Source organism: Haliotis asinina, chromosome 3, assembly GCF_037392515.1.
Source record: "Haliotis asinina isolate JCU_RB_2024 chromosome 3, JCU_Hal_asi_v2, whole genome shotgun sequence".
Taxonomy (NCBI): Eukaryota; Metazoa; Mollusca; class Gastropoda; order Lepetellida; family Haliotidae; genus Haliotis; species Haliotis asinina.
The window spans coordinates 13,672,505-13,690,555 of record NC_090282.1 but is presented as its reverse complement, the minus strand read 5'-3'; the positions used below and the strand labels follow the sequence as shown (position 1 = coordinate 13,690,555).

Sequence of the window (18,051 nt, the reverse complement as noted above, 5' to 3'; positions counted from 1 at the left end):
CGGCTAGCTTGACACCTGGTCGGGACATATAAGATTGAACCACCCATCCGTGTGTAATAAAACTTTTGGTTTAAACTTCATAGAATGGCAACAATAGCTTAAAGAGACACGGTGGTGGGGATTCTTTCGAAATAATTATATGAAATTGCGTTATGAGTCGCTTTGGGGACATTGTATAGATTATATATATATGATGACGATGAGCTACAGTGTGTCCTACATAATGTCGCTTATTCTAACGCGAAACTTTTTTAGAGTTAGTTTTGCGACTCCGTGTCGATACCCGCCATTAGTTCCATAGAATTTATTCCTGGAAACGTTATACTGATAACAAAAAAAAAGAACAATATTCCATGTGTGCCGACGCTAATTGGCATATAAATATTGATTGCACTGGATATATGGTCCAGCAAATCGAGTGAAAACTGAATTGCTCACTAAAATGTCACTCCACTTTTCCAACACCTTTCTTTAGTTTTGCAGTCTTATCTACTGCTTCTATTGTTGTTCAAGAAAAAATTGTAAGATAAATGGTCACAGCTGAATTTTACTAAGGGAACAATTCATTACTGCAGTCTACCAATAAGTCGAATAGTTGCATGTTTAAAAGTGAGAGGGCGAGCACAGTGTGAAGTGACGATAGATGAGTCATTATCTCGACTGTAATTTGGCGATAACATTCGCCACAGTATTTGTTTTCCAATAAACGCACAGAGATCGACATACACACAAACAGAGAGAGAGAGACACACACAAACACACAAACACACTCTATCTCTATCTCTCTCCATCTCTCTCACACACAGAGAGATAGATAGATAGATAGATAGAGAGGGGGGGGGGGGAGACATTCTGTTCACGTGAAGGTAAAGACTGTAAGATTCCTATATCTGACACTTTTATCATTGAGATCTAACGTTTCAATCATTCGTTCAAAATCACATTGCATTTTATAATGCTATATTGCAGCTGTGACCCTGATTATAATTATTTATTGCAGGGACAAACGTCATCGTCATACAAGGTGAAGTTTAACTCAACCGACGGTAATGTTGCGTTTGACTATTCGTTCAGTTCACTGTCCTGAAGGCAAACCCATTCAAACCTGTTTACGCTTTGACGCTTGCAACGCTAATTGTTGATAGGGGAATCCCCCAGCCACACATCCTCGGCAAGCTACTCATTCCGTGATATATAATCAACAATATGTCTGAATATTTTTTAATAGTAGAAATAATCGGTGTATTTGGTTTTGTGTGAAATTCTACGTGATGCCTCGCGAGAGTCACGTTTACTGCATTTCGTCAGTTTGTCAAAGCCCAGGCGGCTGCGAGAAATGTTGTTGATATCATGTGACTATGACGCGCTTCCAGCCTCGTTCTGAGATTGACCCCTGACATCTCCTCATGTTTACCGGACCGAGCATAAAAGAGCAGGCGATCAGCGTTTCGTCACATTTCTCTCTTGACTGAGAGAGACATCGAGACGTTCTGACAGCAAGTCTTGCGACCAACAACGCTGTGTCCGTTTACCTGACAGGTTGTTCTCCAGTATATACTGAGGATTATCAACTGATTTCAAACGTAAGTATATATACCATTACTACATCAGTCAGGATATGCCAAATATAATATTTATATTGTGCATATGCATGCTGCAATTTCCAACATGCTGTGATAATACCTGACGGTGTGATCTTTGTGGAAAAGCGATTTCATTCGTGTCAGTAAATAGGTCAGGTAAATAAGTTTGTATGTAAATCGGATTATGTTTCTGCATACATGGTTTTGAAACGGAAATATGCATGTGTATTCACCAAACGCTAGCTAAGTAGTGCCACTAACCTAAGACATTTAATATGGTAACGTTTCAGACCAAACCCTATGCGACTATAGCCACGCGTTTATCTTATCGGTCACTTTGCATATAACATTTTCTGCAAATATCAATCCTCTGTCTGCATGTCAGAAAGTGTGAATTGTCCGCGTTGTCAATTATGTGCCTGCGTTGTTACGCTTAGCTACTTCTGAAAGCTGCTACGATGAATTCGTCGACGGACGAAATTCTTATAGAGTTTAATCAGTTCCTATTACCCCATGTTATGTACAGATTGTATTAACATGTCCCTCCGACTTTGCCCTCACGATTTGTTATATATTCACTACCTAATGTAGGTATGAGGCATACAAATAAAAAATCAGTTTTATGAAGCCGAATTGTCGTGAATGTCGATGTTGTCAAGTATCAAATTTCTTGTACCTATTTTTCCAGAACCCCATCATGTTGATAAACGACAAAGTCGACAAAGTCAGGCGCCTTCCTGGCGTCGTCCCTCACACCACCACCCTCCCCGACGGCCGCCTCGTCATCATCGACACCATGAGTGACTCCCAGCTGTCGGAAACATTCGGCCTCATCCAAGCTGCAGCCCAAAGTGGCAATGGTTTTGGAGTGGATGAATACTCTTCAGAGAAGGAATTCCGTGAAGACATCGATGGCAGCTTCAACTTCGCCATAATGAGCAAGGACACTGGTGAAATGGTTGCTGCGTTCATGTTGGCCATCAGCAAGTATTACCGTGGCTGCAACAGCGTTGCCGACCCCTTCATCATTGTTAAGAAGTCGGAAAGAGGCAAGAAAATCGGCGAGTTTTGTCTCCAGATGTGTGTGGACTTTGCTCAAGATTTGAACTTTGTTGGAATGTATGTGGACACTTTCAGCAACAACCGCGCCATGATCAAAATCATTGAGAATGTTGGCGGATTCACCCAAGTTGGTTGTCTTCCCATGGGTGGCAAGATGAAAGATGGATCCATTGTCAGCTCAATCATTTTCTACAAAGATTTCAACCCATAAACTGTTGACCTTTCGTCCATAGCTTTATCTCCATTACGTCTCTACGTAGTGTACACGTCATCACGGCTGGGTTGACGTCACAACAACGTGCTTTCTGTATGGACTGCAGATAGTACCGTAAAGGAGCTCATTCCGGTTAGAAGAATCCCAGTTCCGCTTTCGTCCACTGTCCAGTATGGTCAGTGGAGCCTGCTCAGTATTTAGATACGCTGGGTCAACCGGGTCGCCTCATGGACTGGTTAAGAAAGGACTGTGGTAGAAATGTGCGATGAGAAGTGTATTGTTCATGCAACAGTATTTGTTAGTCTTGCCATAGAAAGAATAAAAACAAAATACCAACAACAAAAGTTGTTGTTCTCGTTTATTCTGACCGAATATTAACATGCACGACGGACGCTTAGTCATGCGCCATCCATAGCACTGAATGCATTAACTTCTGGATGCATTGCAGTAGTGAAGTTGTGGTTCTTGGTCCTTTATCTAAGGTGAGATTGTTCAAAGTTAAAGGGAGATAATGCTGTCCATAAGGGCTTTAAACCATGCCATCCTCCTTGTGGAGTCGATCATGAATTTGAGTCCCAAAGATAACCTGAATATGATCCTCCATCTTCGACAGAATACTCCCATGTTGAGGGTCTTAAGTTTGAAACGTCTGCCCACTTTGGCCAGTTTCAACTCACTCGTTCGCACAGAGGTCAATCTTTGTTGCTGCGATGTGAAAACCAGCACACACAAAGTACACATTTTATCCCCAGTTTAGTGGTCTGAAACATGAATTACGTACCTGACATGGAACACACTTTTGAGAACATGGTTATGCATACTCACTCACCCCGAGGCATATCAAAGTATATGATGGGAATCAGTACGCCACAAATGACAAGTTACTCATGACTGCATAGTTGACCATGCTATCCACTTGAAATTGCTGATAGTAATCTCAAGAAAGTGATAGGTGCATCACACTATCTCCATTCACACCCCCGGGTCTGACAAACCTGACTGATAACACCCGGAGTGTGATTCAAAGGCGGCAAAGAGATTCTTCGTGCTTACAGAAGCAAGTGTTGCAGTCTCTAAATACTTTGCATGTACTATGACAACCTGCAGTTGTACCAAATACATATGATAGGAGCATATTCTCGAGTGTATCCAATTATTTAGATAACCTCTAAAGATGGAATGGACTCAACTGACTACAGTGCACCATTAAATTGTGCACACTGACGTATTCTACTGCTTTCTGCTTATATCTACCATGTGTTTGCCCAAAAGCGACAGTATATATGCACACAAAAGTGCAGATTACCATCTATTGCTACATTTTAATTTGAAACAATTAAAGTAGAAAGAAAATATCATTTGAAATAAAGACGTAATATGAATTCAAACTGAACATGGCAGAATGTATATAGGTATACATGGGAAAAGTAGCTGTAGTACCGATAGATTTTCAGTTGCAGTAGCAGTTTATTGAGGAATACTGAATCTCTTGCTAAACAATTGGTCAAACGAAATACATGCACACCTAAAGACACACAGGTCTAGATATAGGTTTACAATACATATTGCCGGAAAACGACAATTCCTACTTACAAGGCCATTGTCACATCACCATGCCAACACCTATCTCTTATTTTAGGCATGGCTATGGTCGATTCTACAAAATATAGATGAAAATAAGGAGAGAACGTTCAGACTATATGTGAGGAACTGTTTCCAGTCAGCAGCTTTGTAACTAGTTTCATTCCCTCCTTTCACAATCACCGAGGTACCTGAAACCGAAATTGAACTTCTTGTCCAGTTTCCAGTGTTTTCTTTCGAATCATTCATAGAAAGAAACTGACCCAAGCGTTACATATAAAAACATTTCACCTTGTTGGAGGATAGTTCTTTTTTCTACTTTGTCAAGACAACTGCCTTAGAATATCCAAACTATCCAAACTACACTCATGAAACGTGCCTTGCTCTATCAGGGCAATGTTTATGCTATACCTACCTAATATAATTGAAATGGAAGCCCTCAAAACCGAAACCCCCGTATTCCCACATGCTTTCTATATCAGCACTTGAATTTGGTCCCGACTGAAGCTAGTTTATTTATGATCATTTACACGCCCTCTGATCCGGCTTCAGTCTGTTCCGTATTTCGGCACAATGAAGACCGCCCAAATGCTTTGTATTGAGTTGTCGTAGTGTCCACAATAAAGGGGCGTGGATTCGACCGCACTGAATATCCTATGTATTCACCAAACGTTTACACCTCTTCCTGAACGGAACAGAGTCCGGCCTGGCAGCATCGTACAAAGGTTCATTGTGATTTTGAAGTCTTTCTAGACTACCAGGAGAAAGCCACAGAGATTCAGAGACTCTACCATCGTATTCTGAATATGCTGTAATACAATAACAGCCAAATTCCTTCAAATGTACATGAAACCCGCACGCCAAAATCGATGCGGTCTGGGCTATCCGACGAAACAGATGCCGCTGGGCGTAGAAGCAAAAAAAGAGCGATGACATTATATGAGTAGACCTCAGACCTTTTCGTCCACCCCGTGGCAATATTTTCAGTGCTCTGGAGGAAATACAAGGGCTGCTATCTATTCTAGGCCGTTATGAGGCTGATCAGAAAACACAAATATGAGACTACAATTAGCTACCAGTGAGACTGTGGAAAATTATGGGTCACATTCTCATTTTAGCCTACCGGGTACCCACACACTGGTGGGTGAACAGGAGCATATAGCGAACAATGCCACTTACATCAGTTGACCTCAAATGAAGTACATTTTCTTCAGAGTGGATCAGGGCCGAAGCCCCAGAAACTTTTATGAGCCAACCGGACTAATCCCATGACGGTCTGTAACTTTGAGTGACTTTACTTGCTATCGGACCCTTGCTCTGTGCCCAGGGCTGTCTGCCACCTGTCTTTCAAAAAAAGCTGGCCAATTTTCGTCAAAATGATTACATTACTACAAATTCCAAAATTCGTGTCTAACATACCAAGTGTGCTAATACATTTCGATTCCATATTTACATAGCTTCTTCTCAATTAAAGATATTCAAATTATTATTTTAGCCTTTTATCAAACCATATGGATGCATAACTACTTCTCCTGACAAGTGAAATTCAGAAAGATGGGTGGTGATATTACACTTACCTTGTTTCACCCATAGAATTCGCACAATGCTGATGTGGACAGCAGCTGCAGATCAGTCTAGAAACAGCACAAATGGAAACACCGAAAGGTGTTGTATAAGAATTTTTAAACTCATATACGGATATGTCTTTGGAGACACCTCGTTTTTAACAAGCCTTCTGGCCAGCAAGTGTTCTTTGTGTAAGTGGAAAACATTTTCAGAACTAAAACGATTTCTTTTAACATGTGTTATTCATAATGATGCATGTTGATTGACAATCTGTAATTAGCCACCCGTGTGTGGTAGCAACACCACAATATGAAATAATTATCAAATGTATTCTAAAATTAAATACATGTAGTCAAACAAATCAACCCAGTGATATCACCATTACAGGAAAAATAGCCGTGGCAAAATGCTGGTATCTTCTTGTGCACTGAAATGTGATGAGAGACGATAGGTCATGATTCGCTCTCCATCTTTACAAATACGAAAACCGAAAACTACAATACTCTCTGAAGCAGAACTGCCCTGAACCAGCACCTTGTAGTGCACGTTTGCCTGTGACTTACGGTATAAGACGAATATATGGATGGCAACTTCTTCGTTATTATATAACACGACATTTCTGGGCTACTTCTGGTCCCTCCTTACAGTATGTGAGGAAAGAGTGAAAACCTCTACTACTCTGTCTTAATATAGCCAAAGACTAAGAATGGATGACACCACTGCCTCTTACTGAATGTCAACAGGTACAATGTATTACACTTGGAATAGTATATCATAATAAACAATACTGCCACACAACACTTCATAGTGTCAATATTTACGCCAAGGCCTGAACTCGCGTGAACGTTTAACAAATTGTCGACAAACAGATGGTAAGAGAAGCGGGAACAACAGACATCCCGGCCTCAGTCCACCGTTCACTGGAAACAACATGATATAAGATGCATTTACTTTTTAGCTGTACAGCACATTCCTGTGTGACGATATTGCTGAGTGTTGCGTTAAAACATCAAACCAACCTATACAACCCCTGTCGGTTCCTTGTTTGTAGTCAGGCTCCAGTGTATTCATGCTCAATGTCCAACTTCTACTGTAAGACATATTAACACTGATAAACAGATACCTACAAGCTAGTGTTTATCTTGAACGAGATATTTCAATTCAGCTGAATGTATTCAAGTTATCTGGAGACTGGACAGAACCCTCCCAGCGTTTCGCAATAATCATCAGTTTAGGTGGGAGTCATGCTGTCGTCAGAACATTTGAGGATCCTTTGATATTATGTATGTTGGAACTCACGCAGGGTTGTAGAAGCACGAGTGTGTTCTTCCTGAGTTACAAACGTCCTGCCATTTGCAAATCTGATTGCAAATTGACAAGAAATAACTCAAGATCTGAAATGCAAAATGTATTAAACGACCACCAAGAGACCTTTTCTAGAAATACGTTTATAATCAGTCTGTAATTAACATTGATGAAACGGTCCATAGTCACTGTAAGAGAAATCGCTGTCTGTCAATCAAATCTACTGCTAAGATCACCGCACATGTAGAAAGAATCCTCCACATATCTGACATGTTTATATATGTGTAAGATAAAGTATTTTCAAAACACGACTAGATTTGGTAAACCTGAACAGTCCTCCGGTCTCACCCAGTTCATCATCCTTGTGTCTAAGTCCCTCTCCTCTTTCCCTCATGAGACCTTAATCGGTTCAGGGTGAACGGTAAGCCACAAATCATAAAACAGTATGATCGAAGTCAATGTTTCCATAATTCGTCTGACCAAAATTTAGTTTGCCAAATAACTGGTCTATTTGACAGTGTGTCAAATCCTGCATGACGCACTGTGATTGTTATGTTTACTAAATTTCGCCAGTTGTATAGACAAACCAAGCGGCTGGCGGAAATATTGTTGTCTATGCGACTATGACGCGTATCCAGCCCCCTGCTGTGATTGGTCCCAACATCAGTCCTGTTTAATGGTTCGTGTATAAATAAGCCACCGATACGCTATTTTGCCACACTTCTACCTTTACAACAAGATATCACATACAGTTGTGAGATCAAGTCATAACCAACGACCCTGATTCCGTCTAACTCGTGTTTGCGAAGTACTGAAGGTTGGACAAGTCGAATTAGTAAGTATATATCAGATTAGTGCATCAGTCACAACAACTAAGTTGCAATGAATGATTTATATTTAGCCTTTGTTCTATGCTAAGCGGCAAAAGAAAGTAATGGTCCAGTTTGATCATCCGTAAAAGACACAAACCAAGATGGTGGGTTTAAGCATAATATAAAATAGAGAATTGTTACACATGATCATTCAGTGGTACTGACAACACGTGACTGGTGAGCAGTAGCTAAATATTGGTGGTTCGAAAATTTCCAGTTTAAATTTCGCAGGAAAACAAGTTAGTCGAACCCACCAACTAATGTTATGAACATACACTGGAAAACATCTTTTTGATTCCGGACATTACGAAGGAACATATATGTGAACATGGCGAGCACTTCATAAACATCATTTCCAACTTCCTCCTGGCCTTGATTTCTTGATATGGATAGGATAGGAATATACGTATATTTTCAAATTATGGCTAATGATATATTTTTTCATTGACACACTGATTAAATATCAATCCTAAAATACCAATATCCCTTACTTATTTTGTCCAGTATATACTTACAATTGCTACCCAGTTGGGAACGCTGGTCAAATGTTGCAGTCACACTCACGACCTAGGCTATAGCATTGTAGAGTAGGTTTCCTCTTTGCTTTTTCTCCAGAACGTCATGCTATTAAACGACAAAGTCGGCAAAGTCATTGTAGAGTAGGTTTCCTCTTTGCTTTTTCTCCAGAACGTCATGCTATTAAACGACAAAGTCGGCAAAGTCATTGTAGAGTAGGTTTCCTCTTTGCTTTTTCTCCAGAGCGTCATGCTATTAAACGACAAAGTCGGCAAAGTCATTGTAGAGTAGGTTTCCTCTTTGCTTTTTCTCCAGAACGTCATGCTATTAAACGACAAAGTCGGCAAACTCATTGTAGAGTAGGTTTCCTCTTTGCTTTTTCTCCAGAGCGTCATGCTATTAAACGACAAAGTCGGCAAAGTCATTGTAGAGTAGGTATCCTCTTTGCTATTTTCCAGAACTCCATCATGCTGATAAACGACAAAGTCGACAAAGTTGGGCGCCGTTCTGGAGTCGTCCCTCACACCACCACCCTCCCCGACGGCCGCCTCGTCATCATCGACACCATGAGTGACTCCCAATTGTCGGAAACATTCGGCCTCATCCAAACTGCTGCCCAAAGTGGCAATGGTTTTGGAGTGGATGAATACTCTTCAGAGAAGGAATTCCGTAAAGATATCGATGGCAGCTTCAACTTCGCCATAATGAGCAAGGACACTGGTGAAATGGTTGCTGCGTTCATGTTGGCCATCAGCAAGTATTACCGTGGCTGCAACAGCGTTGCCGACCCCTTCATCATTGTTAAGAAGTCGGAAAGAGGCAAGGGAATCGGCGAGTTTTGTCTCCAGATGTGTGTGGACTTTGCTCAAGATTTAGACTTCAAGGGAATGTATGTGGATACTTTCAGCAACAATCATGCCATGATCAAAATCATTGAGAATGTTGGCGGATTCACCCAAGTTGGTTGTCTTCCCATGGGTGGCAAGATGAAAGATGGATCCATTGTCAGCTCAATCATTTTCTACAAACATTTCAGTCCATAAACTGCTGACGTTTCTTCCATGGCTTTACCTCCATTACGTTCCTATGTAATGTACTAGTCATCAGGTTGCCGTGACGTCACAACAACGTGTTTGTCTGTATGAACCACAGATGCCACTGTAAAGGAGCCCCTTCCGGTTAGAAGAATCCCAGTTCCAGTTTCGTCCACTGTCCAGTGTGGTCAGTGGAGTCTGGTCAGGAATTTATTCAGTTTGGTCAGCTCAATTGTCACATACACTGGCTAAAATCGGGTTGAAGAAGAAATGTGCAATGAGTAACACACTTGTTCATGCAACAGTAGTAGCTAGTCTGGTGAGAGAGAATAAATAAGATAGCAACAGTGATAATTGTGTCTGTTGTCGTCTTAATTTCAGGATTCATGATAAATTGTTTGAAGGATCAGCACCATTGGTATCACGAGTACATCACATTATTTCATCCTGTGATACATCTGACTAATGAAACGTAGCATGGCCACTATATGGAGCTGTATGAAAAGGGTGAAGGAAAAATCCAAGTCTGCTATGCTTGATTGGCTCAGTCATTTCAGTCCCGTTTATTTGCAAAGTTATGAAGATCCATTTGTATTTTACATGCCGGCCTGGACAATATAGTTGATATTCATATTGTGTGGCACCCCTCTTTAGTATGTCTTTGTGATTTAAGACTCTTAAATACAGCTTGGTGATATTGTGTCTGCAGTGTTAGCAGTAGGGAAAAAGCTTTGCGTTCCTAAAAAAACATAGCTAGGGGGTGTGGGGTTCGCCGTAAACATTTTGAAGTTTAGAAGTCATCTCCTTCCATTTTAGAGCAGGTTGTCATCATCTGCAAGTCAAACTATCTGAGAGAAATTTTACTTAACTCGTGTTCCTTGGGCAAAATACGTCTTTGGATTATTTGTTCAAGGAACTGAAATCACTTTGCGTGCAGAACATGCAGGAAGAAAATATCGTGCGTGAAACGTAGATTTGGTTGCGTGAAACACGCAGGTTTTTGCGTTAACGCGCCGCTGCAGTGTTTGGAAAAGTAACATATAACTTGGTCAAAGATGTTCATGGTCAATGCCAATGAATGAAAGAAATTTAACTGTTTGAACTTTATAAATATAGGGTCAAAAGATGACGATGGTGTAGATATCTACCTTTTTAAGGAGGGCATTTTGATCATACTACTCGTCAAAACGAGGAAGAAGTGCATGCTTTGTACATGTGCGCCTGTTTGCATCTGAGACACTATTTTGGATGTTAAAAATCCTAAGACCGTGGCCTTGAGTATTAAAGGTAACAATCAACTTTTTCAAGAAGCTGGATCGGTTTGTCCTGCAAAGTGTAAACCCACCGTAAACCAGAGACAATGTGTCTTGAGCATACGGTATTAGCATACTTTTCATTAGTGTTTGCTCGTCACGCTGAAGACCCGGGTTCGATTCCTCACATGGGTACAATGTGTGAGGCCCATTTTCTGGTGTCCCCCGCCGTGATATTGCTGGAATATTGCTAAAAGCGACGTAAAACCAAACTCACTCACTCACTCACCCCATATGGACAAACGGTCTCAGTCATAATCGCATTACCAAATTTCAAAAGGATTTAGCATGGAAACTTTATCAGTGACATTTGTTTTCATCAGCGTTAATGCATTGAATAAAAATAAGCAATCAGTATATTTCGTCATGAAACCACATAGCATAGTGCCTGGAAATGAACATACATGTTGTTTACACATTAAGGATCATGTGATGACATCGGTGATAAAAAACCTGGTCTCCGACTGTGCTCACGTGGGTAAATTGATATAGGGATATTTTCAGTTATGTTCTGACTGTCAGCCGACTGTTCCATAAATCAGGTATGAAATATCCGTACGCTATAGATTGAAGAAACGTGTTCACGTTTCGATCTCGTGCAGTCTAGGTCATTTCACTACAGCACACATGTTGCAGAGAGGATGATGAAATATACACACAGTAACAGTATTTACATCTGTGTTGGTGAAATGCATCGATTGTCGTGACAGAAACTGTGGCATACACGTGCAAGCGTACGTGTGCCTACACATAAAATAGATCAAGAGTATGTGTTATTGTGCATATAATCCTTCCTGAACATTTAGTTCAAGTGCCTGCTGTTCTCTGTACAATGAAATCCAATTAGATACTCGTGGCTGACAATTCGAATGAAGCAATTTAAGGACGGATGGTAGGTGTGGACGAGTACATCAGATTCCATATCTGCGTGCAAAAACGTGTTCTTACGAAGTAAACAAAATTCCATGTTTTTGTCTCAACGACTTATGGTTTTGAAAACAACACTTTTATTTGATAAGGTGTAAAGTTCAACATCAGGCTGTGATTGTCATGTTTACTACATTTCGTCAGTTGCCGTGATTTAGCGGCTGCGGGACATGTTGCTTCACGTGACTCTACCGTGTGTCCAGTCTCGATCGATTGCAAGCTATTAAGTTACCTCAGTCCTTAAACCTTGACCTCGAGAGACATTTCACACAGTTATCCTTCTCCCCAGCGAGTAATTTACCTGACAGGTGTTGTACAGTACATACTCAGAATTCTAGATTGAGGACATCATCGACACTGCAATCATTCATGTGCTTTCGTATGCTCTTCGCGGAAGTCTCTGTTTGTTGAAACACCTGAAATATATGCGTTTTTACATTTTCATTTATGTGCTTCTATGCATGTCCTAACATACATGTCCACCATTGTCAAATGTTGCATCATCCAGCTCCCCACAAGGAACATCACTGACACCACAAATGAAACGGCTGTCTTGATGATAGCTTTGTTCATTACATGTGGTGTTGTCGAAGTTGTGATGATCGAGTACTTTCATACACTATCTCTCTTCTAGTCGTACATGTCCACATGTTGTTGCTGTTCAAACTGGAACACGGTGTAGAAAATGAATGACATAAGCCGTATGCTGTGTTTACATGTCATTGAGTATTTATGATGTACATCACGATTGCAGTGCAAGAATATTTTCCAGTGGTTAATACATATGTTTTCTTTTGTATACACACCAAATACATCAATGGGAATTCCTTTTCGCTACCCTATAGGAATACAGAATAATGGTCCTGTGCGCGACTTTCTGCAAACAAAAATTCGGTATAACTAAATTTTGTAGTTTACTACTGATTAACGGAATATAACTGATGACGGAAATGCATATTAGATGTTGCGTTCAGTCCGTTTCATAAGGACAGTTAGAGTGGTGTGATTTTGAATGAGACGGATGCTGCACCATGACGGGCAGCACTCTCACTGCAGCGATCCAACGTTAGGCATCTATACTTCAAGCCCTAAACTGCACGATATATCCTTTGCAGGATGTCTTGTATAAATGAAGGGCATATGTTGTACTGAATGGTTTATTGCAATGAAATAATAACAGATTTAGGTATTTTACTAGAAAATGGGGTTATTTAGATACCCTACTCTGACCATTTAATAAAGCACTCATACCACCTAGTGTCTCCATTACGATTTGAACATTGTCATCCAGCTATATATTATGCCCTCATATGGATATTCAATTATGTTTATTAACGTGATGGTAAAAGTGCTAACACACGTCACTGTCTTGTCTGTAGAGGGGACATGAAATGGAATTTAAAGGAAAAACGACCTTATGCAGGAAACGACCGCTGCTGAACAGCGAAAAGAGTTTCGGAAAAATGAAATCTCATACAAGTAAGCATTCACGTTTATGGAACATTCATAATAAAGTGACATAATGATCTCAGATAGCACGAACGCACAAACAGTGCAGCAAAAGCATAATTTTAGTGCGTGCATCGACGGTTATGGACTGAAAGCATACATTTCACTCTGGGGTATGCTTAATAGTTGTTTGTGTCAAAAAATAGTCCAGTGTTGACACTAGGAGGTATACACGCCACACAAGTGATGCCTAGACAAACAGAAGAAGATGACAACCGCTGTAGCTAAACAACTGGCCTGTCGTCTTACCACATAACATGACTCGCTCAACTTCATCAGCAAACTGGGGTCGTTACTGATCGTCCCCGTACCGAACGGTCGCGAGTGACAACTCATGCGCAACATCAGTTTATTGGAGTTACTCATCTACAGAACCGAACACAACCAGCAACAATAACAGTAGTCTTAGTTCATGGGTCAAGGAGAACAGTGTCCAGCGATACGACTAGGTGTCTTCTTCAGACTGCTGCTATCCACTGCCCACGGCCAAATGTGGGACCAATTACGTTACGTCAACAACGCCAAAGGCGTTAACAAGGCAAGGGTGCCAATGGATTATCTGTCTCAGAACAGCATTAATGTTCTTCCATGGGTGTCTCTTTCCTCAGATATGGCTCCCATTGAACATTCTGGGACGAAATTGGATGTAAGATGGCTGCAGGTAGACAGCCATTTTCACAGTTGGAACAGAGATTGGTGTTTGAGTGGAACCACTTGCCTTAGGAACTCTTTCAGACTCTGGTGAACTCAATGAGGCGACGTTGCACGACCTGTGTGGAAGTTCAAGGGGGCCATACGCGCTGCTAAAGAGTCTGTCACTTCTCGCGTTCAGGGGTATCTGCAGTTGACGGATTCTGATCAGTTTGAACCTATTGCAATTAAATGTCAACATCAATTTCCAGCTGTTAAATTGACAATGTTTTTTTTTTTTAGAATAAACGATTAGATATAATTTCATTTGTCTTTTATTTATAAAATTGACCAAAAGCCAGAATTGCGTTTCTTTTGCTGTTCAATATATATCAATCCATCTGATGCGCTCCAAAATCATGAAATCTTTCCAATATGAATGAACATACTAAACATTGTGTCACAACGGTCAGACACTAAGAGTATGAAGCCACCGTACATTCTACTAATAAGATACCTCTTTCCACAATTTCTAGAAAACATTAAGTATATCGCCATGTCCTACTTATCTAAGAGGCTGACATGCCAGAATGGGCCAAATGTACTGCGGCCTGACTTAAAAGAAACTGCAAAGAAAAAGAAACAAGATTTTCGAATAGGGAATGGCTGAGCAAAAGTACTTTTAGAAGGACGCTCTTCAAAGGTTAAGGTGTATGGTATACAAGGTGATAACTAAATTTATTAATTGCCAGATCAACGCACGAACAATGAAAGGACATTTAATAGTGCACAATGAACATGGTAACAAATCTGGGAGAACAGTACGGATTACATTTGAGGATATTGACAACCACAGTGCCGTGGGCAAGCCGTTTCATGTAAGTCTGGAGCAACGGTACCTCCGATATATGCTCGAGGGTTGCTGGCAAACAGCAAGTTCGGTTTGGCAATATATGGCTAAGTCACTCAATTGTGCGTAATAAAGCCTTTACTTAGACCTAATGCGTCACAGAAGGCATGCAATGGATTAAAGAGGAATTGCGGTCAAGATTCTTTCCCAATACATACAGAGTATTGCATTAGAGAACGGTTTGGGGGTCATTGCATGCAGTCAAGATCATAAATTTAGTTAGAATCCTGTTGTCACATACAAAGTTGTATTTGAAACGCTGGACCTTTGTCTTCAGGCTCACTGAATGTAACTATCAACAGTATCATGAAAACAAAGCTGTATAAGCGTATGTCTTCATGGGATAAAACCATCCTTTATTCAGCACACACGTCCAGTTTGAGACCAGCCTGTACGCAGAGCGTACAAATATACTAAACTATATCCATATTTATAGATTAAAACTGTTATTTCTGTAGCTCGATGTTTGTGAAGGTCAGGGCTTGGCGCAATACAACAATCTAGTATTTGGCTTTGAAGTATTTTAAGACAGTGATCAATGCATGATTCAAAATTATGTCATAGTCTCTTAATAATTCTTGTAATCAGCGGACACATTATTTCAATTGTTAATACTTTAGTTATCACATATATTTCTGAGATAATAACTACGTAATGAGACTATTATTACTAATTATCTGTCGAATCGAAATGTGTCAGTCCTGTTCACAATACGCAGCTTACAGCATTGATAATGTAGTGCGGAATCTCCGCTTGAAATATTAACAAGATGATCTTTTCGCAGTAAATATTTCTACATTTTGTATGATTGGTGTTTAGTTTTGCCACTCTGGCGATGTCTGACAATGTTTCATACACGCATGGCCCTATGTGATTGTCATGTTTACTATGTTTCATCAGCTGTGTAAACCAAGCGCCTGCAGTACGTATTGTTGACTATGACGTACATCCAGTATTAAACAGCAAGGAAGAGGTGTTATTACATTTCCGTGTTGTCTGCAGGAGTTATAAAGTTCAAGCTTAGTTTTACCACAAACGTCACTGTTTTCATACATCTTATAGGTGCCCTTCGAAATATACTCAAGAATAAAAGACTGTTGCAAACATCTTACAAGTATACATACACTTTCCCTCTTAAAACTTCGATGAATCGACGGCTAATGTTACATTAGCATTTTGTAACACAGAATTATGTTTATCGTCAAGAAAGGAGGAAGGAGTCAAAGACTCTCCCCGAATGTTTCTTCATTACACGAAGTGTAATATTTGTGAGATTTCATACTCATCATCATCGACACCATGAGCGATTCCCAATTGTCGGAAACATTCGGCCTCATCCAAGCTGCAGCCCAGAGTGGCAATGGTTTTGGAGTGGATGAATACTCTTCAGAGAAGAAATTCCGTGAAGACATCGATGGCAGCTTCAACTTCGCCATAATGAGCAAGGACACTGGTGAAATGGTTGCTGCGTTCATGTTGGCCATCAGCAAGTATTACCGTGGCTGCAACAGCGTTGTCGACCCCTTCATCATTGTTAAGAAATCAGAGAGAGGCAAGAAAATCGGCGAGTTTTGTCTCCAAATAAGTGTAGACTTTGCTCAATATTTGATCTTGTATGTGGACACTTTCAGCAACAACCGCGCCATGATCAAAATCATTGAGAATGTTGGCGGATTCACCCAGGTTGGATTCCTTCTCATGGGTGGCAAGATGAAAGATGGTTCTATTGTCAGCTCAATCATTTTCTATAAAGATTTCAAATCCTAAACTGTTGATGTTTCTTCCATTTAGTGAACGCGCCATGCAGGTTGTGATGACGTCACAGCAACATGTTATCTGTTTGATGACACACAGAAGAGGCCACTCCGGGTTCGAAGAAACTCAGTTACGCTTTCGTGCTTAGTGAAATGTGCTGGGTCAACCGGATTGCCTCTTCGACTGATTACAAACTATAAAGTAGAAGAAATGTGCAATGAGAAACATATTGTTCATGCTACAATATTTGTTGGTCTGGCAGTAGTAACATGAATCAATATCATTGTCTGTTTTCGCTGGCTTATATTATTGCATATGAATACACAATAAGAACTGTTGAAGCACATATACAGTATTGCCAATACAAGTCGTCGTCACTGGAAGCACTGCGTTAAAGGAAAATGTGGTTTTCGGTTGAGAAAATTTCAGTCAGCTCTGCCAATCTATAAGCGCTGAAGAGATGTACAATGAAACAAACCAGAATCTGGTCCTTGTTTTTCAACTCTATACCAACTTTCCACTACACAAAGTTTGATAACAGTGTAAGAATCTACACTGAAACGTCGTCTCTATGCAATAAACAACAAAGCTCTCATTAATAAATGTTGTTATTCATGTATGACTCATTCGTGACTCACTTTTAGAATGCCGATCAAACATCGTTGATGACATCTTTTGGTCAAAATATACTTATCGACAATACACAAAATAAACGTATGTCAGTATCACCTGTGACACCTTCGGCGCGTTGAAAAAACTGGATGATTGCACAAGAATCAGCAGCTGTTTCCGATCCTGCTGTAGATGTCTAACCATTTCATCCTTGAAGGTATACAGTCCGACATCCACACACATACATACTGGAACACTACTGACCGTTCTGTCGCAGTGGTGTGCATATCCATTAAAACTGATTAAATTCGCTTTCATCGTCATAGTTGGATTGCCACACTATGTGATTTCATGCTAAATATATCCACAAGTGTTGTGAGAATGCTCGTCATATAACTGTTATTATTCAGGAACGTCTCATTTCACTGTCTGGTCTAATGAAATAGATTTGTCTCAGCTTTGCGTTTTTTCCAATTCACATGCACAGTGACAGAGTGTGAAGAAAATGTAGAGAAAGTCCTGAATTTGAAATCCGGAAAGTCATGCCAACTGTTTATACAACGAATAACAATGTAACCTTGAATTAAGCAACTTTAGCAACTGAAGTAAGCCCGATGTCAAATTAAAGCGTCCAATACTTGTAAATACAATGACAGTGATAT

At 40.3% G+C, this 18,051-nt stretch overlaps 3 protein-coding genes across 4 annotated transcripts; all 3 read left to right on the top strand.

Moving 5' to 3' along the window:
* Nucleotides 1–1,424: 1,424 nt before the first annotated feature.
* On the top strand, nucleotides 1,425–3,203 carry LOC137279239 (uncharacterized). The gene is made up of 2 exons (XM_067811741.1): nucleotides 1,425–1,583; nucleotides 2,272–3,203. The coding sequence occupies exon 2, from the start codon at nucleotides 2,281–2,283 to the stop codon at nucleotides 2,854–2,856; it is 576 nt and encodes a 191-aa protein (XP_067667842.1). The 5' UTR covers nucleotides 1,425–1,583; nucleotides 2,272–2,280; the 3' UTR covers nucleotides 2,857–3,203.
* Nucleotides 3,204–8,028: 4,825 nt separating this feature from the next.
* LOC137279240 (uncharacterized) lies at nucleotides 8,029–10,084 on the top strand. 2 transcript variants are annotated; one of them, XM_067811742.1, is made up of 2 exons: nucleotides 8,029–8,146; nucleotides 9,158–10,084. In XM_067811742.1, the coding sequence occupies exon 2, from the start codon at nucleotides 9,167–9,169 to the stop codon at nucleotides 9,740–9,742; it is 576 nt and encodes a 191-aa protein (XP_067667843.1). In that variant the 5' UTR covers nucleotides 8,029–8,146; nucleotides 9,158–9,166; the 3' UTR covers nucleotides 9,743–10,084. The 2 variants fall into 2 exon arrangements, with proteins under 2 accessions (XP_067667843.1, XP_067667844.1); XM_067811743.1 differs by having other exon boundaries at nucleotides 9,135–10,084.
* Nucleotides 10,085–14,879: 4,795 nt separating this feature from the next.
* Nucleotides 14,880–16,789, top strand: LOC137277477 (uncharacterized). Its single transcript, XM_067809211.1, has 3 exons — nucleotides 14,880–14,990; nucleotides 15,923–15,944; nucleotides 16,296–16,789. Exons 1-3 carry the CDS (start codon nucleotides 14,880–14,882, stop codon nucleotides 16,787–16,789), a joined length of 627 nt encoding a protein of 208 aa, XP_067665312.1.
* Nucleotides 16,790–18,051: the final 1,262 nt, after the last annotated feature.